Below are 22,402 nucleotides of genomic sequence, written 5' to 3' on the forward strand. Positions count from 1 at the left end.
AAATTACCATGTTTTTGAACACGATACTGACACCCCTGACACTAAAATATGCTTTTGAAGAACCTTAGATGAACACCATGGTATGAATCTGGATCTATAATTTGAGAAAGCATGCTGTTATGTAATAATATAAAATTATTTAAATTTCTCATCCATCGCATAATATTAGGTTTTATTTATCAATTATCACCTATATTTTGCCTGGTTTGGTCTTTAAAATAGTAACCGTATAGATTCCCTGAAACTTTGCAGATGTTTGAGGATTCACATGACGGATGACATCAGAGCGTCATTAGGCTTCATTCAAGTGGTTTCTCCAACCGAGATCCTGTTCCGCTGATCTTCTGCTGACTCATGTGTGTGTGTGTGTGTGTCTATCAGTGCATGTGTGATCATGAAAGAGAGAGGGACACTTCCTTCCTCCGCCCGTTCCTTTTCTCCCTGTTCTCGGGGTTTTACATCACAGTTTCTTCCAACTAGGCAGTGCCAGGAAGCTTTAACAATACGAGAGGAACTGGACACACACACCCAAAAATGGCAAACTCACATCCTTGAGCGTCCGGCAGCAGTTCCCCTGTATTATCTCTCCATCTCTACTCCTATAAGAGCAAACCTTCAGGTCAAAGGTCAACCAGCAGCTTTTTCAGAGGCCAATGATAAAGGCTTATAAGATCTTCACATAACAAGCGGACACTGGGGAATAGCTCTATACATATTTCAATCATTATTAGGGTGATAGCATAGCATGTGATCTGGCTGTTTAACAGTACCTTCACACACACACACACACACACACAAGCCCAGTGGGCCGCTGTAACCTTCACATGTCTCATCACGTATTCACTCTTACACCCTCCAGCAGTTTGTTCTCTCTTATCGGTGTCAGGGATTGTACGCAGACATGGCATCCTGTCGCAGCTTCCTGGATTTCATTCACATGGGTGGGACGAACATTCCCAGTGAAGTCATTTACATCGGGACTTGCATCTGTTTGCAATGAACATGCCTGTGCGGGGCCTGGCCGGCTCTGATAGGGTATCTATCGTATGTCGATGGAGCACGAGCTGATGAACGGGAGTGGAAGCCTCTCAGCGGTGAACTTCAAAGCAGCGAGGAAACATTAGACACAGCTTAACCTCTGACCTTTCACATTTACCCCACCCACATTCCCGGTGCCAGGCACACACTGATCACAGCCAAAATAAACGAAATATGGGAGAAGAACGCCGGTTACAGTGCACAAACCAAGGAAAAAGTGTCCAAAATAGATAGGAAAAGATGTTATAATTTATTAAAAAAATATATTTTTTAATCTCTTTCTGTTGTGTGACGAAAACATCGTGTTGCACCAAAAGCGACATTCCAGTAATTCATTATTACAACATTTTTTTCTTCTTATGGCTGATAACCAATAAATGGAAGATATTAAAATTCTATATTATGAAATAAATGAATACTAACTCTGAATGAAATTAATGTAATGAATAATAATTATAATATTTAAAAATCTTTAATACAGGAATTAAAAAACAAAATCCTAAAAAAAATATTAATAATTTGGGAGTCTCAACCAGGTTTATTTTTGTTAACTATAACTAAAGCCATTAAATACAACTTTTTCTTTGCTTGAAATAAAATCATTATCCAAAATTAAGTGAAATATAAAAGTAAACTTCAGCTAGTTGCACTCTCAGAAAAAAAGGTACAAAAGCTGTCACTGGGGCTGTATTCCTTTTCAAAAGGTACACTTTTGTCCATTTTAGGTGCTAGCATGTTTATTTCAGGTGCTAATATGTACATTTTAAGTGTTAATATGTACATTTTAGGTGCTAATATGTACATTTTAGGTGTTAATATGTAAATTTTAGGTGCTAATATGTACATTTTAAGTGTTAATATGTACATTTTAGGTGCTAATATGTACATTTTAGGTGCTGATATGCACATTTCAGGAGCTAATATGTCCACTTTAAGTGTTAATATGTCCATTTTATGTGTTAATATGTACATTTTAGGTGCTAATAAGTACATTTCAGGAGCTAATATGTCCATTTTAGGTCCTACAATGTACATTTTAAGTGTTAATATGTACATTTTAGGTGTTAATATGTACATATTAGGTGCTAATAAGTACATTTTAGGTGTTAATATGTCCATTTTAGTTGCTAATATGTACCAATAAGGTATGCAGCCTCTGGGTACAAAAGTGTACCTTTTGAAAAGGTACAGCCCAAGTGACAGCTTTTGCACCTTTTTTTTTCTGAGAGTGTACCAAGAGTGTTTCAATTTCATTTAGTTTAAGTTCTTAATTTATGGACTAATTTAACTAAAACATAATAAAAACTATACATATTCATAAAAAAATAAATACAAATAAAACATAATAAAAACATACAACTTAAAATATAAAATTCAAATCTATTCCAATTCAAATTATTAAGAAAAATCATAGTATATCAATTATGCTAAAACAACACTGGTCTCAACATTATAATGTAGGCCTACAGTATGAAAAAGGTGTATAATTATATTATATTATAAGTTAAATTATATTATTAAAATATAAACAATTTTATTAACAAAGATGAACTAAGTGACTGTTAGAATGGTGGCAAAGATCATGTAGAAATTAGCAACAATTAAATATTCACTATCAGCAGATCGGATATAATCTTAATAATTATAATATAGACATTTCTTTTAATCTTAATGCTAAAGTCAACATTTAATATCCATTCTCAGTCTCCAATTTTTGAAGGACTTTCCTTTCAGCATGTCGTCTTCACTGAATATTTTGTTTGACTTGGAGATTGCAAAAAACTGTCCTGGCATTTGCATCGAGTTACATGAATAATTACTGCCATGTAATCTGCTAAACCATTTTATTCAAGTATATTAACTCATAATTTACTGTACATTAAATGACTACAAGTGCAGACGTGATGGGTTGCAGCCCAACAAACAGAGACAGACTTTGATAGAATATTATAATATACAATAATAAACGATAAACACGCACTGCAATTGGTCGACATTAACAAACACATGATTTATGTACAATCCCTGCATAGCTTTAGGTTCCTTACTTACACACTTTCATCGCACATGCATTCCCAACTGTACATCACAGAAGACAGGACGACGCACGTCTGCTGTCTTTACACCAGAATGCAAATTAGAAAATATGATTCAACTTTTTGGTCAAAGCCAGATGAAGGGCAAACGCCTTCCCTGTCGTAACAGAGAGCCACGGGGCGTCCTGACAGAGGAACGGCAGAGGTGGAAGGAAGTCGAGGGTGATTGTGGCGCTCCGAGAGCCGTGTCACTTCCTGAAGAGTCTGTTTGCTTATATTTCACACAGGATGACAGGGAAGTCCACATGGATTCGGGGGTGATCCAAGTTAACGATTCCCTGGAGGCATGAAATGCAAAAATATGGTTAAAAAAATGCTTTTAATACAAAATGAAGAGCTATAAAACTAAATGATGTTAGGTAAACAAAATATTTCGATAAGAGACCAAGAATAAATAAATAAATTAAGGGTAGCTTAGATGTTTAGATAGCAGATCTTGAACAAACGGCAGAAAAAATGTGCACAAAACTTAATAAAATTAAATAATTTAAAAAAAAACTAATTTGGGGGTCTCAACCAGGTTTATTATCGTTAACTACAACTAAAGCTATTAAATAAAACCTTTTCTTTACTTGAAATAAAATCATTATCCAAAATTAAATGAAATACAAAAGTAAACTTCAGCTGTCTGTTTGCGAAATGTTTCGATAAGAGACCAAGAATAAATGAATAAATTAAGGGTAGCTTAGATGTTTAGATAGCAGATCTTGAACAAACGGCAGAAAACTTGAAAAATGTGCACAAAATTTGATTGATTAATTTAATAAAATTAAATAATTTAAAAACAAACAAAAAAATAAAGAAATGCCTTGTAGTCAATGTCTTTTTTTTGTATTTTTTAGCAGTTACACATAAAAACAAAATGTGCAGTCTTTCTATTCTGGAGAAACAGACCAAATATATTTTACATTTATTCATTTAGCAGACACATTTGTCCAAATCAAAAGCGATTCATCTAAAGGAGGCGATAGCATGAGATAAAAATACAACGTTTTAAACCTTGTCTAGTATAAGCAAGAACAGGGAGTGCTAATGTTTTATTTTTTTTTATAATAAATTTTAAATATCTTATGCCATCGATTAGCAAAACCAAGTACCAAATCATGAGTTTTCCAGGCTGTGATGTACATTAAAGTCATATAAATTAGTCCCTTCCAACATAGGATCTCTAATATTAATTCTAAAGTTTAATCACCATCATTTATAATTATTCTGTATAAATTGCACTTGATTTCTTGAGTTGATCCTGTCATTTTTGCACTAAACATGTCCGTGTATCTGACCGGATCAGTATAGCTCACCTGAGGTATGAGGTTTTTCTGAATTCTTTTGAGCTTGGCTTTCTTTCTGCCATTTTTGGTCACCACAGTCTCCTCATAAAACTCATGAGCCAGATCGCCATCTTCATCAAAATACAAGGAACTGCAATGATAAAGAGCAGCTGCGTGAATATCACAAAAACACCTCCAAAGTCACATTTCACACACAATTTTTTTTTTTTTTTTTTTGCACAAAAGCACATCCAAGTGTTTTTCATTTTCATTTCTCTCTCTCTCACACACACAAAATATGTTTAAAAAACAATTTGCAATTTACTTTGAATGATTCATTTAATCAAATTAAATATTTACTTAGGATTTTGCATTATGACAATTGAACACACTTTTGGCAAAACTACAGAAAAATGTAAGTGCCACTATTATGCTATTTTAAAGGTAAATGTTGTTTTGGAGCCTCCTACAACAGGTTTACATGTACATGCATACAAACTCAAAAACACTTTCATTTTCTCATAATATCCATTGCAACATCACTTCTTTTCTAAGTGTTTCAAACTGTTTGATAAAGGAAGCCTACTCTGCTCTGATTGGTCAGATAGCCTAGACTAGTCTGTTGTGATTGGTTGACAGCTTACAGCACATGTTGCAAACAAATGCCCATTCCCATCTGAATTTCAGATATATAAATATATATCAATAAATATAATAAGAATGATGGCATCGGGTTTTCTGTATCAATTCCTCATCCTTGGAAGTGAATCAAAGTGGATTTGTTTGGTTTGTGGTTTATGACATCCATAGGCTGGCATTATGCAAATTTGTTGCAAACATTAGTAGGTGCAGGCTCGTTTCTTCCAGGAGACTCCATTTATCTGCACTTTGAAGACCTTTTACATTCACAAACAGCTATATTACACACTGGTTATTGTCATTGATCACAGGTTTTCCTCACATTTTGAACACAGGTTTTAACACAATGTTTACCTTTTCCTTGTGAAGACAAATGGTGTGGCATTCTTGAAGCCTCTCAGACGCGCTAAACACTGTTCAGTGACCTCACCAGGAGGATCTCCACCAGCTCCTGAGCTGCTAAAAGGCCAGACTCCTTTAGTTTTGGACCCGCTGCCTCCCATCTTTACTGATGATGCATTATTCTAGAGGAGGGGGACCGATCAGCAGATCATGTCAGTTCAGTCCTGAAAAACAGAGAGCATGTTACAGACTTATGCCTCAAAGGGAAACTCATATGGCAATGTATCTGGTCATGTGTGGATTCACAGCACGACTGTGGCTGAACTAGCTCTCTTAACTGTGGTGAGTCTGTAATACCTGCAGGCAAGGTCCAAAATGAACCAAATGCACCGAATGGGACTAAAAACTGGCTTTAGGGGTTGGTAACTTTTACAGCAATTGAACATCCCACCTGATCCCTCTATTTGTTCTGGCAAAAATACATAAATAAACAAATAAATAATATTTCATTGGGTCATTCCATGTCAACTCCACCAGAGGTCCCCTGGCAGCATATTTCTTTCTGAAGAAAGGCTAACACAAATAATAGTGATGAAAGCCAAAATATTAAATCCACTATTTTGTAGAGGGGGATACAAAATTTTGAATTTCCACCTAAAATTTAAGTCATATAATGCAATAAAGATTGCTAAAAACAACAGCATTACTAATAGACCTAGCTATCTATGCATAAAAACATCTTTCTGAAGTCATATTTGCCCACCTGTGATTTGGCTCTAAATCTCAGGCAGAAATTATAATTTTGACCCGCTCCACAAAATAGTGGATTTCTCAATAAATATTTATCTATTTTTAGCATATATTTATATGCTAATATTTAGCATTTTATATTTTGCTTTTCATCAATGTTATTGTTTATCTAAGTTAGTGTATATTCATTTTTTTGAAATAGTGTGCATTATGCAGATATTTCACATAAAAAAATACAACATTCTGTACATTTCACAAAATGTAATGAAGACTAGCGTTAAAAAGAGCTTGCCAAATGAATAATTAACTCCTCAAAAGTTGTTATGTTATACACGCATTGGTTTAACACACCGATCTCCCGGTTTAAAGCTGTAATCCCAGTTAGTTAGTTAGCATGCTAGCTGCTCATCCCTGAAGAGCGACACATTAAACAACCTTTTACACACACAACTAACCAATATTAAACATATATGCAATAGAAATGAACGTTTGTTTTCTCAAAAATGTTATTGACTCACCCTAATAAGGCCGAATGTTAAAGAGTCGTTTGCGCTGTAAACAAGACATAAGCCATTCACAGCGATTCAACACACAAGAAACGTGACTATCACGCATTTCGTTCTGTTTTCATAACAGAAAACATTCAAACAAATGACAATGTGCAATGCATACATACAGATAACGTAAATCTCATTGTTTTGGTTCTTCTAGTCTGCTGTCTCCAAGCGCAATGACGTAGATTGGTAACGTCACATTTACGCGACTAGTTTCTGAAAGGAACTAACATTTTCTGTAAGGGACTCTCCCATATTTATTTTGTAACTGTAACTATTTTTGATACAGTTTTTTTGATACAACTATTTTTTTTAAAGATTTTTAAAAGCCGATATCTATGAATATGTTCGATATGTTTAACAAATTAGTTGATCTATCTGTCATCTAGTTTATTTTATTATCATAGCGTGTCGATTTTATTTGGTTTAATTTAGTTTAGTTTGAATTTATGTTTTATTATTTATTTTTAAAATGTATGCGTGTTAAAAGTAGCCTAATTCCATCTATTATTTATTTTATATTATCTATCTATCTATCTATCTATCTATCTATCTATCTATCTATCTATCTATCTATCTATCTATCTATCTATCTATCTATCTATCTATCTATCTATCTATCTATCTATCTATCTATCCATCCATCCATCCATCCATCCATCCATCCATCCATCCATCCATCCATCCATCCATCTTATGATTTAATGCCTATATATTATTTGTGCATTTATAAAGTTATTTTATATGATATTAAAATATGCGTGAAGATTTTTTTTTGTCTTTTTGAAGTTCATTTGTACTTGGCGCCAGTACTTTGTCCCAGCAGCATATGGCCCTTGAGATCCGCCTCTCTTCCCATCAACCTGCGGCTCATCCTGCTTTTCCATTGGCCTTTTATTCCAGTGACAGGCTGCTATTCCTGAACTCGCTTTAATCGCATCAATTCCGTGCGTGTATCCCTCGATACGATCAGAACCGACAGAGTTAATTCCTCAGTTTTCCACCCGTTATAGGCGTCTATTTGCCTTGAGATTAGACTGTGGTTTATTGGGAGACGGTCGGTTGCGCTCTAATTCAATCATCAGATCGGCATCTTGCGGGAGGTGGGGCCACCCAACAGAACAGCGCGCGCATTACACCATTATTTTCCTGTAAGTGCATGTAAGTCAATGTTTCGTTCTGTCTTAAATGGTTGCACGAGGGCTGTAATGCTCGTTTGCACGTCGGTCTCCAAGTGCAGCGCGCGCTATATGGCTTCCATATAAATTTGTCGTTGCATAACCTATTGAGCACCTCGCCTGTGCATCAACACGAAGTGATCTAAGGGTTTTAGACATGAATGCAATCATTAAACTTTATGAGAGTGGTGGTGCATATATTTTTTTTTTTAGATTTGTGCAATGCGTAACGTTGATCACAATAGTGTTCCCTTTAAACTAAAATCGCATCAGTTCACCTGTGTACTTACAGTAAGTCATTTTAATGGAGGACGTTTTATTTATGATCAGCTAATGCAAATAAATGCATGTAATAAACCTTTCTTTAAGCCATATTAATAGGTGTGTGCTCAAATTGAATCTCCTTGGATATAGGATCAGCTGCTAAATTCATTTCATTTGTATTTTAAAAGCTCCTAGAAACATGAGCGATTCAGAGAAACAAGCTGTCTCCGTCAAAGACAAGGATGGAGTGGAGAAAAGGGGACGAGGAAGACCAAGGAAGCATCCAAAGGTATAAAGTAACACTACATAATTAATAATCAATTCATTTCGATCGGTATTAAACCAGTTTACTTTCTGAGTGAAAGGAAAATAATAATGCCTTCATTATAGGCATCTGTTTATTTTTTAATAATACCTCATGTTTTAATAATGCATCCTCAGTTTTAGTAACATTACAGTCAGCTTCTTAATAAACTTTTTTTGCAGGAATTAAGTGGGTCACCAACTACAAAAAGACCAAGAGGACGGCCAAAAGGCAGCAAAAACAAAGGCCCATCCAAGAGCGTAACTATGATTAGCTACTACTCATCATACTATGATTAATTCTCTTTATGTAATTATGGCATAGCTTTTTGTATAGATGCAAACAGACACTATTTTACTGGGTAAAACAACAGCTGTCTCCTGTTTGCAAACACGCAGAGACATATGCATTATTAATTCTGAATAGTGTTTGCAAGGTTTTCATTGACGGCTCATCCGCCGAGTCCGAGCAAAAGCAGGTGACCCGCTGTTAGCCACTTACTATAGCCCTGAGCAATGCACTGTCAGCTCCCGCCTCAAGAGTCCTCAATGAACTCAATGCCCCCTCCATCTGTTGTCATGTGCAGATACCAGCTCCCTCTACTGGTGCACTAGAGAAGCATTGCTATTGGCCAGTGAAAATGCATTGGAATAAATAAATAAAAACACCCTTGTTTTTATCCAATGATTTAGCCTGGAAAAGGACGATTGCATATTACTAAATTATATCTTTGGACTCTTGAATAATTGTTATTAATTTAATTTTCTGCTCAATAGAAATCATCGGCTTCTGTCACCAAACCGAGGGGAAAGCCTAAGAAAGAGGTACATCTTAAAATAATGGTTTACTAAAAAACATGTATTCTCTCATTATTTATTCATTTCTTTCTTCCGTGGAACACTAATGTAGACATTTTAAAGTGAAGTCGGCATGAAGCTGTAGTTTCGATAGTCTTTTTTCCCCCCTATTGTGACGTATATCTTTTGAAACTGCTTCTGGAACAAGAAAAAATTGGTCTATGAGGAATTGATTGGATGTTTGTGGTTTGCTATTGGTGGATCTCATGTGAGTGACAGGTTGCCCCGCCCATGTGCTGGTGTAACAGAGGCCAGCTAGTAGGAACCGTGCGAGTAAACCTTACTCCCCTGGCCTCAAGAGGTGCACTAGCGACTGCGGTCTTTAGCGCCCTTGTTAGCACGCCTGCCTTATGCGAGTAGAAGTGAAGGGGTTAAGGCCAATTTATACTTCAGCGTAGCATGCGCACAGACGCGTACCATACCGCGTACCCTTCGCCGTAGCCTGATGTGCACCTCCTCAAAAATGTAACTACACGTCGCGACAACTTGGTCGGCTTGGTAACATCGCATTTCCTCATACGCATTTCTCCACATACCATCTCCTCCAACGTCTTCTCTCGTTTCGGCATTTTAGTTTTATTAATTTCACTAAAATTAACAGTTTTTCCACCTCAATAAGCTCCAACTCCAACATGATCCGCTCTCTTTCAGTCGCCATAGCTTAGTAACCTAGCCGCGAGGAATTTAAACACAGTGGAACATTAAAACCCTCGGCCGCCAACTAGTGTTTCGGAGCAGTACTGCAGAGCAACCAAGCCTACACCGTACACTACGGCGTACCCTCGACGCAGAAGTATAAATTGGCCTGTACACTGGTGCCGTGACCCGGAGGAGTTACACAAGTAAACACGTGCATTTTTGCAACATCAAGATTCTGCACAACATCCATGGAAGAAAGAAAATCATAAGAATAAATCAGTCGTTTTATATCTGGGTGAACTGCCTCTTTAAATTTTTGAATTTCAACTTGCACTGCAGTGACACCATCCTGCAAGATTTTAAAGGTCAAACTACCTTGCTAAACCTATTAAAAATGGGAGTTCATTGCAAATGTCAAATATAACATGCAGCAAAGGAGAAGTTTCGCTTTCATGCATTTTATCCCCAAATATTTGATTCCGTTCCGAACAGGAAAAGGAAAAACCTCAGGACTCATCTGAGGACGCTGAAGAAGATGAAGAGGAGGAGCAGTAACAGTCTAATCACAGCACTACCTCACACTCAACCAAACAAACAAGCCGTCTGGTCTCAAACCTGGAATGTCATTCATGTCTTTCTACGACCACAGATGTAATATTCTGCTTTAATACATAATGAGTTTTACGTCATTAGATCAAATATACTGTAGAATCCAGAGTCACACTGCATACAAATATGTCATGTGTTTCCAGCTATTTTTAATATATATCTATATATCTATTGAACTGAGGTGCTTTTCTACGTATGCTTTGTTTAGTAATGTTTGTGCCCAAGTTGTAGACTAGATTTAGATCAAGCTATAATTTAAAGGGATACTCCACTTTTTTTTTTGGGAAATAGGCTCATTTTTCCACTCCCCCAGAGTTAAACAGTCGGGTTTTACCGTTTTTGAATCCATTCAGACGATTTTCTGATATTTAGAAGAATATCAATAACCAGACAGTTTCTGATCTCATTGACTTCCATAGTATATTTTTTTCTTACTATGGAAGTCAATGAGACCAGAAACTGTCTGGTTATTGATATTCTTCTGAATATCAGAAAATCGGCTGAATGGGTTCAAAAACGGTAAAACTCAACTGTTTAACTCTGGGGGAGTGGTAAAATGAGCCTATTTCCAAAAAAAAAAAGTGGAGTATCCCTTTAACTGTGTAACATCATGTGCTTGATAGTCCTCATAGAATGCATTCATGCTGCATGTCGGTTTAGCTTATAATGTGATGTTTTCCACTAGAATCCCCAGGAGTTAGCATTGAAGATAATAACAAAGGTTTATATTAGGATGTATATTTATCTGTCACTAGAAGCATTGGTCAGTCTTGAAGCCATCTCTGACACCGACCTTGCGGGTTCAAATCACACTTTGAAACTGATTGTTCGGTTTGGAACTGCATGGTGACGTTTATTGTATTAATCCCTGATTTGGCACTTTGAGTTTCTTAAAAAAGGATTTCTGGATAAAACCGTAATGTAAGGAAAGAAATTACACATCAAGCTAAATGATTCCCTAAAGCAAGTGGTTCTCAGGTGGTTTTGTTTCAGGACACAATCTAAAAAGTAAATAAAAATGTCCTTTAAAATCCAACATATTGCCCACAATATGTAATATACACAACCCACTTTTTTTTCTTTTTTTACAGCATTATTCCTTAAAGAACTGTTTGCATTACAGGGATCAGCTCAAGGTTTTCCACACCCAAGTGCTTTTGAAATTCTTCATTAATTTTATCATCTGGCTGTTGTACATGACAAATCAACAGTGACAATAAGCTATGGTTCTCAAGGATTCAAACGTACTACTACTTTTCAGGGCACTAAAAAAATGAAACGACTTACTCCCTTGGTATTTTGAGTGAGATATAAATGGAGCAGAAGTGCAATCTAAATCAATCCACTTGTATTTTATGCATTCAAGTCCTTTTAATTTCAGAATTCTGAAATATTCACCTCAGGTAATACGGTGTCATGAATAGACCGCAAAAGCCCAAGACAATGTCAATCTGAAAATGTCCTTTATTCTGCAATGACCGTCTGTGTAGCAGTCAATGGCCTGTATTGGCTTACTTGTGTGTGACATTTTATTAATAAACTATTAGAGTTCTAAAATGTGTATTAGATTTATAGATTGTTTATTTGTATGTATAATGTGTGTTGATATTAATAAAAAATACTTTTTCAAATTGTTTATGTATTTACATATTTTACAATAACATTTGTTACTGTTATAATATATCTATTATTATATATTAAACACGTTTCAAATATTATTAGCACAAAACATATAATATTAGAATAGCCTGGAAGGAGTTTTATTTTTGGAGATATGCCTATTTTTATAGAGATTTTTGAGCATTTTTAGAGATATTTGTAGCATTTGATAGATCTGTATATTTTATCATTTGTCTTGGTTGTTTTGTTGTATACATATTGGTTACAATGATTTTTAAGATTTTAATTGTGATGGATGACATAGCTGTATGTAATGATTGGACGAGAGTGACACGTTTTATGTAGATTATGTACAGTACGACAAAGTTTCAGTATATTTTTATTTAATACTTATTTACTCATTGATTTAATTTAATTTAATAATAATAATAATAGGATAATAAAAATAAACAAAATACTGTAAATTCTGGAAAAAAAATATTGTATTTTTAATTAAATAATGTTTATATCAAATTAATATCACCTATTGAAAATATGAATGTAACCATAATAAACTATTAACAAATAATAAAACAATTTATAATTAATAACAATAATATTAACGTGTACAATTAACAGATTACTATGCGCACTTTCACATCCGCGGGCCTTATTCTCTAAACACAAGAACGCGGCTGTTCTCCGTACGAGCCGTGCAGGTTACGCACATTCCGTAGCGGTTTCGATAATGGCGTCTGTCTCCGAGATGCGATCGGCTTTGGAAAAATGAAGCGTAGAAGAGTCTATTTCCAGTGATTCACGCGGGGTTTCCATTTCGCGGACTTTACCTCTCTATCCGCGCGGCAGGATCAGGTTCCGATCTCAGTCACAACGCCCAGCCCGAGATGATGAAGCTTAAGTCGAACCAAACGCGCACCTATGATGGAGACGGGTACAAGAAGCGGGCCGCCTGCCTGTGCTTCAGGAGCGAGGACGAGCAGGAGGTGAGTACCGGTGCCGGTGAAGCGAACGGGCCGCCGGGAGGGAGAGCCCGCGATGCGTGCGTCTCTCAACGCGTCAGCTGGTTAATATCAAACGGTTTAGCGGCGTGTTATCAGCGGTTAGCCTGGACTAGTAAAGCGGAGTTGGCCTAGCGTTAATCAACTCGACTAGCACTAACCAACGAACGAAGCGCGCGACTCGGTGGCCGCTTGATTGATTCATTGATTGACATTGATCTGATTGGATCTCAGTTTAGATATGTCATAATAATCGAAAGACTTTCTTGTCGTAAAGTAACGTTATTGAGGTGGTAACGTTACCATGGTAATCATACTATGGTAACTAGCCGTGTCCAAAAAACATGAAAATACTATTATTTTTCCTTGAACTCCACTAACAACAAAGTATATCCTATGGTAAAAGTGGTTTGGTACTGATATTTCATATGTCCCATGAATATGGCACTCCCAATGGGTTTATTACAGTACTTCCAAGACATACCATGGCACATATCCAACATAGTAAGTTACCATGGTCATTTTTGTATATCTAAAACATGAGTGCCACTACAGCAGTTTATAAACCAAATCACTTTATTCCACTGTTTTAAAGCATAGTCAAAATTGGTAAAATGAGAATTTCCTGTTGTGACGAAAAACATTTATACTATTCTGTTTATTGACAGAAAACAAGGGACCTCACATGAAGTCGATTCGAATTTGATCCCAAATTCCATGGATTTCATCTTACATCAAATCAAAGCTGGATTTAAAAGGGCAAACATTTGGATGAATGTGTTCTTATATCAGACATTCACATTTAGGACCATTCTATACACATCTTTACCAATGAGACCCTCGCCAAATTGCTGAAATTACTCCTACTGTATGAAATATTTACTCAAAAATGTGTTAAAATGATTTTATACTGAGACAAGAGGAAGCATGGCTTCTGTTAATGAGCTCTTGCCAATGGTGATTATTTCACAATGATCTGTATTATTAGTTGTCCGGTAAATTGCAAATTGCAAAGTCTTGTAATGTGTCCACACAGGTGTTATTGGTGAGCAGCAGCAGACACCCAGACAAATGGATCGTACCTGGAGGAGGAATGGAGCCCGAGGAAGAGCCCAACGTCGCTGCTGCCCGAGAAGTCTGTGAAGAGGTTTGACTTTGATTCACGTAATTCTCTAGGATTATTTTGCATCACTTTCATTATTTATCATGCTCAGCATTCTATTAAAGTGATAGTTCACCCAAAAATACAAATTCGGTCATTGATTACTCTGCCTCATTTCGTTCCAAACCTCAGAGACTTTCGTTTATCTTCAGAATCTGATTAAGAAATTAAGATATTTTTAATAAAATCCTTCCATTGACCGCTACGCAACTACCACTTTGACACTTCAAAAGGTTCATAAAGAGATAGTAAAGCTAATCGATATGAATTGATTATTTGTAGTTTTCTACAAAATTCATTATTATGAATTGAAAATTTGTAGTTTTCTTATGTCTCATTGGGACTACCGAAATGCGACCCGATCTGGCAATCTTACATAGCGTGGATATATCAGATAAAGGTCCGCAAAGCGGTGGCATAAGTGCATTTCACCATGTCACGCCTTGATGAACCTCTGAAACGATTTTGAAAACATTATTTTAAGGTAAAAAAATCTTACTTATTGTTGCTTTAATATCTTGAGCGATGTATTAGGCTGTGTTCAGACTGCCAGCAAAAATCGGAGGTTTTGCACATTTAGATTTTATCCCAAAAAAAAAAAAAAAACACATGAAATCGGATTTTTTCAAATGCTTTTCTGTGTTTTGAAATGCTATTCCAATAAGATTTTTACATATGTGTCAGTCTGGACGCTCTGGCTGCTCAAAATATCTTTTGTCACTCCTAACGCGATTTCGAGATGATTAATGCACGTCCATTTTCCCTGTATCTGCTTTGCAAGCCTCATCACATAAGCATGCACATCTACGTCATTACCCATGCAGATTGATTGGTTATGTCTGGCCAAATCTTATTTTATCACTTGCAATTAATAGTGCCTGAAAAGATCTGATTTGAGAAAAGATCTGATTTGCCTGCAATATGAACATATCATTAGTAACAATAACTGTATTAACTCTGATGTTCTGGCGTATATTTTTGACTTGATCCATTGTGCAAACATGGAAACTCTAGGTTTTCGCTCTCGTGACATTTAACCTATGGGGTTTCTCATTAAGAGAAGTGATAATGTTCCATCAGCTGAGATCTGCCATCTGACAGACGGTGAACATGCTGCTCATTCTGCCAGGACGATCGCCTTACAGTTTTAAAGGGCATTACACTCAGATTAAGAGCTGCTCTTCACACCTCGACTGCCAGACAGTAGCCAAGAGTGACCGTGGACTATAAACGTACCATGACACAAAGCCAACTGCATTCTGGGGGATTGTCCTGACGTAAAAAATGAAATGTTATAATGTCAAATTAGAGTGGAATATTTCAGATTCTGCATTTCTAGGAGACTAATCAAATGCAAGTTAATTAGTGTTATTGGTCATGTGACTTTGTACGGACGGTCAGATAAAATGCACTCAGATTATGCTGGAATTCATAAACATCAGGTTTCCTGAGTGTCAAGCAAAAGAGACAAACCTCTCATTGTTCTCCTGATTATATCATTTGTTTAATAAAACATTATACTGACTTTCAGGAGTTTGGGGTCAGCAGGATTTGTTTATTTTTGAGAGAGAAAATGTATACTTTTTATTTAGAGAGGATGCATTAAATTGATCAAAAGTGACAGTAAAGAGATTTATAATGTCACAAATATTTACAGGGTACTGTTCTTTTGAAAGTATCTTGAAAAAAATATGACCGTTTTCAACATTGATAATTATAATACATGTTTCTTGAGCAGCAAATCATCATATTAAAATAATTTCTGAAGGATCATGTGACACTGAAGACTCAATCAAATGAATAAATTACATTTTAAGTTATATTCAAATAGAAAACTTAATTTTTTTCCCGAATTTTTTTATTTTTAGTCAAATTAGTGCAGATTTGGTGAGCATAAGAGACTTCTCTAAAAACAAAAAAAGAACGACAGTGTGTATTAAATTTAAAAAGAAAATGCAAAAAGCAATAGCATTTTCACTAGTGGTCTAAATTTAAAGGACTAAATTTAGACCTTGTTTAACGACAATCAACTACTCAAGTTGAGGTCAACCGCCATGTTGTGTACATGACATTTGGCCTAAAGAGCGTCGTGATGGATCGCTATCACTCCGGACGGGTGTAGACTGTCACTGCCGTCATGTTTCTGCTCACTAGTTCAAAACAAACTCTGTCTCCGAAAACATATCAGCTATCAAATCCCACATAGGACCTGACCTCACTATAATGACAAAACAAACACGCAATGTTTCAGTTACATCCGTTCATTGTTTTATAGGCTGGTGTCAAGGGCACTTTAGGAAGACTAGTAGGAATATTTGAGGTAAGTACAACTATTATGAGAAAGCATGGTTTTCTATAAAAGCTGATTATTGGTAAGCATTTCAAATGTTGTGCTGCTTGTCTTAACTAGGCATTTAAATTTTTTGTTTTATACTCAGAATCGAGATAGGAAACACAGAACGTATGTATACGTTCTCATTGTAACCGAACTTCTGGAAGATTGGGAGGATTCAGTAAACATTGGTAAGAACTTCTGAGTAATACACTATCTAGCATCCACAATCTTGTATATATATATATATATATAGATAAATATATACAAAATTCAGTGTATATAATGAATAAATTGCACACATGACACATAAATCAGATTAACACAGACATGTGGCAATGTTTAGGCAACGTTTACATGATGTATATCTCATCAGAATCATTTTGAGATTTATAAGTGTGTAAAACTATGGAAGCCCTCGTAAAAAAAAAAAATCTGTAAAAAAAAAATCTAGTATTTGGAGATTAAAGTGGAAACATTTAGATATTAAAGTCGAAACATTTGGATATTAAAGTTGAAACATTTGGAGATTAAATTCCAAACATTTCAGATTAAAGTCTAAATGATTAAAATTAGATTTTAAGAGATTAAAATGTTTCGACTTTAATCTCCAAATGTTTCGACTTTAATCTCCAAATGTTTCGACTTCAATCTACAAATGTTTCGACTTCAGTCTACAAATGTTTCGACTTCAGTCTCCAAATGTTTCGACTTTAATCTCCAAATGTTTCGACTTCAATCTACAAATGTTTCGACTTCAGTCTACAAATGTTTCGACTTCAGTCTCCAAATGTTTCGACTTTAATCTCCAAATGTTTCGACTTTAATCTCCAAATGTTTCGACTTCAATCTCCAAATGTTTCGACTTTAATCTCCAAGTGTTTCGACTTTAATCTCCAAATGTTTCGACTTTAATCTCCAAATGTTTCGACTTCAATCTCCAAATGTTTCGACTTCAATCTCCAAATGTTTCGACTTCAATCTCCAAATGTTTCGATTTCAATCTCCAAATGTTTCGACTTTAATCTCCAAATGTTTCGACTTTAATCTCCAAATGTTTCGACTCTAATCTCCAAATGCTAGATTTTTTTTTTTTTTCGTTTTTCGTAACATTAAAAGTTTGTGATTGCCGAACATACAGTTGCATCGCAGTCGACCCTTTTGGCTCATAACAACTGCTTGTCATTTTTATTTTATTTTTTGACAGGGAGAAAAAGGGAATGGTTCAAAATTGACGATGCCATAGAAGTATTGCAGTGTCACAAACCAGTACAGGCCACTTACTTCACGGCTCTACAGGAAGGCTGTCTGAACAGTAACGGGACGCCCCTGGTGGCCACGATAGGAGAAGACACGTCGCCCACCTACAGCATTAATCAGAGCTCCGTCTCTGATATCAGATAACTAATGCAAAACACAGACACTCCGGATGCTTCCACCACTCTTGCTCTTAATTTCATTATTCTGTTATGATTTAGATAGTTTCTTTAAAAAAAAAAAAAAAAAGACACAAAAAACAATGGTTTGCCAAGGCTTTTCGAGCGCCAAGAAGGTGGCAAAGGCATCAAGTGTTGGTTGAATATGCGAAACGATGTTTTGTAAATGTAACACTTTTGCTTTTCCCTGTTTAGTTCTCCTTTCATGCGGACTGTTGCATGAAACCCATGACCCACGGCCCTTTAGTGTGCGAGTGTGCGATTAAACGAATGCAAGAACTACTTTTTACTGTTGTGATGTAAAAATATACACATGGTGCGTGAGCATGTGGCTTTCAGTATTTTTACACATTGGATTTCCTCTGCGTGCGTATGTGTGTGAACAAGCTTTTCGTTAGTTCTATTATCGCGGTTGCGAGGGGAAGCGTTTAGTCGTCTGAATGGTGGAACTGTGAGAACTTGATAGTTTTGCATGAACACTGATATTTATTTGTCTTATGAGTTTGTGTGATGCGATGAATGCTTAACCTGTACTTCGTGTTTAATTGTTGCTCTTAACTTAACCTTTTTTTTGTCTTGCCATCTTGTAAATAACTTATGCGCCTCCAAAAAACACATTTAATTTATTCTAGTACCTGATTAGACTGGAGAGTAATTCTACACGTGCACTTTTTTTTTTTTTTTTAAATTTAGAACATTTTTTTTTCCAACCAGCTGATGTTTGAAGGACTTAGTATTGACAAATTTTCAATGAATCCTGTGTGTAAAGTGTGTGGCTTTGTGCCGTTGGCCGCACCAATTAATTGCAACTGAATTGTTCAGACTTTGCTATTCTGTTTGGTGCCGCTATTGATGCAGAAACGAAACACTTCCCCTTTAAGCAAACTGTGATATAATGGTATGATCTGGCGGGTTGTCGTTGTGCTGCCATGGTTATCTGTTGCACTTTTTAAAGTCAGCATGGAAACAAAATTGACTCAATTTACTTTTTAATACTCTTGGCTGGTTTCATCAGTGCACCATATTGTGCCGGCACAATTCGACTGCAAACCCATTCTGGTATGAAACACACTTTTCATGGTCCAATTACTCCAATGACAGATTTATTTATTCCCCTCACCATATGGAAGTGGGTTGTGCATACCATGTTGACTTTAAGAAGTGCACCGGTAGATAGATTGGGCAATGAAATCGAGTAGCCTGGAAATCCCCCCTCTACACACGAAGATGCACTTCAATTTTCTATTATTGTAACGTTACCTGGTAATTTACACAATCTTGATGAACCACATGAAATCAAATAATTTACTTTTTAATGTGCTTCATGGATTATTGAGCATGATTCAGTTCATGTTATTGCAAAGGGGAAAAATGGAATATACTGTTTCGCTCTGAAATGCATCACATTAAAGGGATAGTTCACTTTGAAATTAATTTTTGGTATGTTTTAGTTCCTCGGGCATCCAAGATGTAGGTCTCTTTGTTTCCGCAGTATTTTCAATTTTGATATTTTTAGGGTCTATGGTCACCAACTCAAAGAGCATGCACAGAGAAGTCCAAATTAAACATGATTTAATGACTCGTAAATGTAGTGTAAGTACACATTGATGGCCTAAGACACGAAACGAGCGGTTTGTGTGAGAAAACGAACAGTATATCATTTTTACCTCTTATCATGTTTGCCACAAAGCGCCCGCGCCCTCAGATTACTTGGACGTGGCTAAAGAGGTAAAAACAATATAAAAATCGTTTGTTTTCTCACACAAACCGCTCGTTACGTGTCTTAGGCCATCAATGTGTACTTTTATTTATGAGTCATTAAATCATGTTTAATTTGGACTTCTCTCTGCATGCTCTTTGAGGTGGTGACCATAGACCTGCATTATATGACTGGCCTAAAAATATCAAAATTAAAACTACTGCGAAAAACAAAGACACCTACATTTTGGATGCCCTTGAGGTAACCTAAAACATATCAAAAATTATTTCAAAGTGAACTATCCCTTTAAGAAAGTAAAATGGTTTTGTGTTCATTTTAGCTATTAGCAGATGTTTACATTTTGTTTTACCGCAACGGCTCTCAAATGACACCTAAAGAGCTATTGGAATTAAGATGTTTATTTAGTTTAATGCAATGTGCATGTACAAAACTATCTCTAGTCTGCGCTAGCAGCATATATACGTACAGGACGTATTTCACATCATGTTTTTGACAATATCCTGATCTTCAGTAGACCCCTGAAATGGTTTCATTTTCCATTAGTAGATTTGGCCATTATTTTATGGTGACAAGGTCTGTTTTCTGGCCTTTCTTGTTGTTTGACCTCTTTTAGAAGTGACCACATCTACAACTCATCAACCGCTTGAGATTGAGATTGTTTTAGTATATAAAAACGTTTCAACATCTTCTCTTCTTTTGAAATGTCAGATACGTGAAGCCGCTCTGTAAAGCAGCGGTTGGCAAAATACTGTGAATCTTGAGCCACTGTAGTTTGTTTTGATGTCTTTTTATTGCTCCTGTACAGATCTTAAAAGGCAAAACGTCAAATTCGAGTGCTTGTCGTTGCGATGTATAGATATGGTACAAGTTAGGTTGGGAGTTTTATTTCCTCAAGACTGAACTGCATCGGTTTGCTCCTTTAGGAGTTTTAAGTGCATTTATGATGCGAGTTCCTTATAAAGTACATTTCTGATTCAATCATCTTTGTAATGTTAGTCTGACTGCAAAGTGAGTAATGAACCCGAGATTTAACAAGTGAATGAACACCTTTTTCTCAGTGATTTACGTTTACATGCCTTTGATTGATTAATATCCATCGACACTAATGTCATCAGTTTTGCAGCTGATGTCAAGTCTTTCTCTTTCACTTTTAGTGTAGCATGTAATACTTAATCTGGACTGTTTTTTTTGATTGATACATGTGATGATGGCCATACTAATGTACCCCTCATTATCAACAGCATATAAAAGAACAACTATTAAGTTGACATGGCAGCATTGACATGGTTCAAACCACCTTTATGTAGCCAACAACAGTGCTGTGACTGACCTGAGCGCTCTCATACTACACAACAAGGATGTGAGATCTTAACTGCTGCATTTCAAGTGTAAAACCGACCATCTGAAATACCCATATCCTTGACGAAAATCTCACGGAAAGCACCTTAAATTTGCCCTGCTCGTGACTCTGAATGTAAATGTTGGTAGATTGCATTTTATTTGGCCACGCAAAGAGTTCGCCCTGGTATACGTGAAGTAATCGATCCAAATGGGATGCTGTAATTACGACTGAGATCTCCCAACGCCCCAAGAAGAGAAGCTGTGACTGTTTTTAGCTCCACAGCTGGACCCTTCACTGGAATATTGAGCTTTTTGGTTTTGGGATTGTGAAATCAACCAGTATGAGAATGTAATATATATGTGCCAACTAATAAACACCAGTATTTCACCTGAACGTTTCAGTGAGTTTGTCCCCTCAAGTCAAATTTGTGATGATTTAGCATTCAGCATATTCATGATTTATCTAGCATTAAATTGAAAGTTTTGAAAGGTCAACGTTTAGTGGCAATTTCACATGTAGTGCAGAATATACAGTAAATATGGGAAAGTGGGTCAAAAAAAGTTCAGTTGTCCTAAAACAAAAACAGGTATTGTTCAAAACTTATGTAGAAATTTGATGAAAGGATTTGATTCACTTTAAATGTTGACTACTGTACAGTAATCAGTATATATATATATATGCACATAGATGTACATGATGCATAATATATAAATGATCAGAATGTATATAGACCTGTGCGCATGCTTATACATATATATAAAATTGACAGGTTCTTTCCAGGAAAATAGGCCCAAAACACAGGAAGCTGGTAAGAAATTTAACCCTAAAACTGTATTCTGGACAAATGTGGGCAAAATAGTTTTTAATTTTATTTTTAAAAAATACTTCCCTTGATCCGAGCGATACAAGACTTGGCTATTTTTCCCAAGTGTACCTCCTGAAGACACACAATTTTTTGACTCAATTCTGGGTGAAAAAAACTCCTTAATCTTGTATTTGGGTCAAAAATGGGCACCCATAGAAATGAATGAGAAACACTGTAATTTAGAGCATTCTAAAATAAGCCAAAATAAGACACCAGGTGACAGCAAAGTCACTTCATCTTTAGGTTTTAGCTCTAAGAACTTATTGGAATGATATTTTAGTGTAGTTAAAAAAAAAAACATAAAAGTAAGCATTATTTACATAGAAAATATGGTACTTTTTGAAATAAATAAATTCCATAAAAAATACCATAAATGGATAGACAAA

The 22,402-nt window shown here is 35.9% G+C and overlaps 3 protein-coding genes across 10 annotated transcripts; 2 read left to right on the forward strand and 1 right to left on the reverse strand.

Moving 5' to 3' along the window:
- Positions 1 to 2,865: 2,865 nt before the first annotated feature.
- On the reverse strand, positions 2,866 to 6,909 carry tusc2a (tumor suppressor 2, mitochondrial calcium regulator a). 5 transcript variants are annotated; one of them, XM_039693536.2, is made up of 6 exons: positions 6,813 to 6,885; positions 6,655 to 6,688; positions 5,744 to 5,855; positions 5,399 to 5,610; positions 4,436 to 4,556; positions 2,866 to 3,412 (listed from the first exon to the last, which is right to left on the reverse strand). In XM_039693536.2, exons 4-6 carry the CDS (start codon positions 5,545 to 5,547, stop codon positions 3,347 to 3,349), a joined length of 336 nt encoding a protein of 111 aa, XP_039549470.1. In that variant the 5' UTR covers positions 5,548 to 5,610; positions 5,744 to 5,855; positions 6,655 to 6,688; positions 6,813 to 6,885; the 3' UTR covers positions 2,866 to 3,346. The 5 variants fall into 5 exon arrangements, with proteins under 5 accessions (XP_039549470.1, XP_039549467.1, XP_039549469.1 ...); XM_039693533.2 differs by lacking the exon at positions 5,744 to 5,855 and having other exon boundaries at positions 6,813 to 6,907; XM_039693535.2 differs by lacking the exon at positions 6,813 to 6,885 and having other exon boundaries at positions 6,655 to 6,806.
- A 629-nt stretch (positions 6,910 to 7,538) lies between these two features.
- Positions 7,539 to 10,853, forward strand: hmga1b (high mobility group AT-hook 1b). 4 transcript variants are annotated; one of them, XM_039692080.2, is made up of 5 exons: positions 7,539 to 7,851; positions 8,328 to 8,421; positions 8,619 to 8,696; positions 9,213 to 9,260; positions 10,425 to 10,853. In XM_039692080.2, exons 2-5 carry the CDS (start codon positions 8,332 to 8,334, stop codon positions 10,485 to 10,487), a joined length of 279 nt encoding a protein of 92 aa, XP_039548014.1. In that variant the 5' UTR covers positions 7,539 to 7,851; positions 8,328 to 8,331; the 3' UTR covers positions 10,488 to 10,853. The 4 variants fall into 4 exon arrangements, with proteins under 4 accessions (XP_039548014.1, XP_039548013.1, XP_039548012.1 ...); XM_039692079.2 differs by having other exon boundaries at positions 7,539 to 7,841; XM_039692078.2 differs by having other exon boundaries at positions 7,540 to 7,851; positions 8,321 to 8,421.
- A 1,997-nt stretch (positions 10,854 to 12,850) lies between these two features.
- nudt3b (nudix (nucleoside diphosphate linked moiety X)-type motif 3b) lies at positions 12,851 to 21,544 on the forward strand. The gene is made up of 5 exons (XM_039693246.2): positions 12,851 to 13,144; positions 14,196 to 14,306; positions 16,597 to 16,641; positions 16,760 to 16,844; positions 17,861 to 21,544. The coding sequence occupies exons 1-5, from the start codon at positions 13,046 to 13,048 to the stop codon at positions 18,055 to 18,057; spliced, it is 537 nt and encodes a 178-aa protein (XP_039549180.1). The 5' UTR covers positions 12,851 to 13,045; the 3' UTR covers positions 18,058 to 21,544.
- Positions 21,545 to 22,402: the final 858 nt, after the last annotated feature.

This window comes from Pimephales promelas, chromosome 8 (assembly GCF_988280905.1).
Source record: "Pimephales promelas chromosome 8, fPimPro1.hap1.1, whole genome shotgun sequence".
Classification (NCBI taxonomy): domain Eukaryota; kingdom Metazoa; phylum Chordata; class Actinopteri; order Cypriniformes; family Leuciscidae; genus Pimephales; species Pimephales promelas.

What these genes read in the sequence shown, in the direction of transcription:
- hmga1b (XM_039692080.2), top strand. Translation starts at nt 8,332, where the DNA reads ATGAGCGATTCAGAGAAACAAGCTGTCTCCGTCAAAGACAAGGATGGA. An exon ending in GACCAAGGAAGCATCCAAAG is followed by an intron (nt 8,422 to 8,618) that starts GTATAAAGTAAC and finishes CTTTTTTTGCAG; the next exon opens with GAATTAAGTGGGTCACCAAC. An exon ending in GGGGAAAGCCTAAGAAAGAG is followed by an intron (nt 9,261 to 10,424) that starts GTACATCTTAAA and finishes CGTTCCGAACAG; the next exon opens with GAAAAGGAAAAACCTCAGGA.
- nudt3b (XM_039693246.2), top strand. Translation starts at nt 13,046, where the DNA reads ATGATGAAGCTTAAGTCGAACCAAACGCGCACCTATGATGGAGACGGG. An exon ending in GGAGCGAGGACGAGCAGGAG is followed by an intron (nt 13,145 to 14,195) that starts GTGAGTACCGGT and finishes GTGTCCACACAG; the next exon opens with GTGTTATTGGTGAGCAGCAG. An exon ending in CCCGAGAAGTCTGTGAAGAG is followed by an intron (nt 14,307 to 16,596) that starts GTTTGACTTTGA and finishes ATTGTTTTATAG; the next exon opens with GCTGGTGTCAAGGGCACTTT.
- tusc2a (XM_039693534.2), bottom strand. Translation starts at nt 5,547, where the DNA reads ATGGGAGGCAGCGGGTCCAAAACTAAAGGAGTCTGGCCTTTTAGCAGC. An exon ending in TTTGTCTTCACAAGGAAAAG is followed by an intron (nt 4,557 to 5,398) that starts GTAAACATTGTG and finishes TTATCATTGCAG; the next exon opens with TTCCTTGTATTTTGATGAAG. An exon ending in AGAAAAACCTCATACCTCAG is followed by an intron (nt 3,413 to 4,435) that starts GTGAGCTATACT and finishes TCATGCCTCCAG; the next exon opens with GGAATCGTTAACTTGGATCA.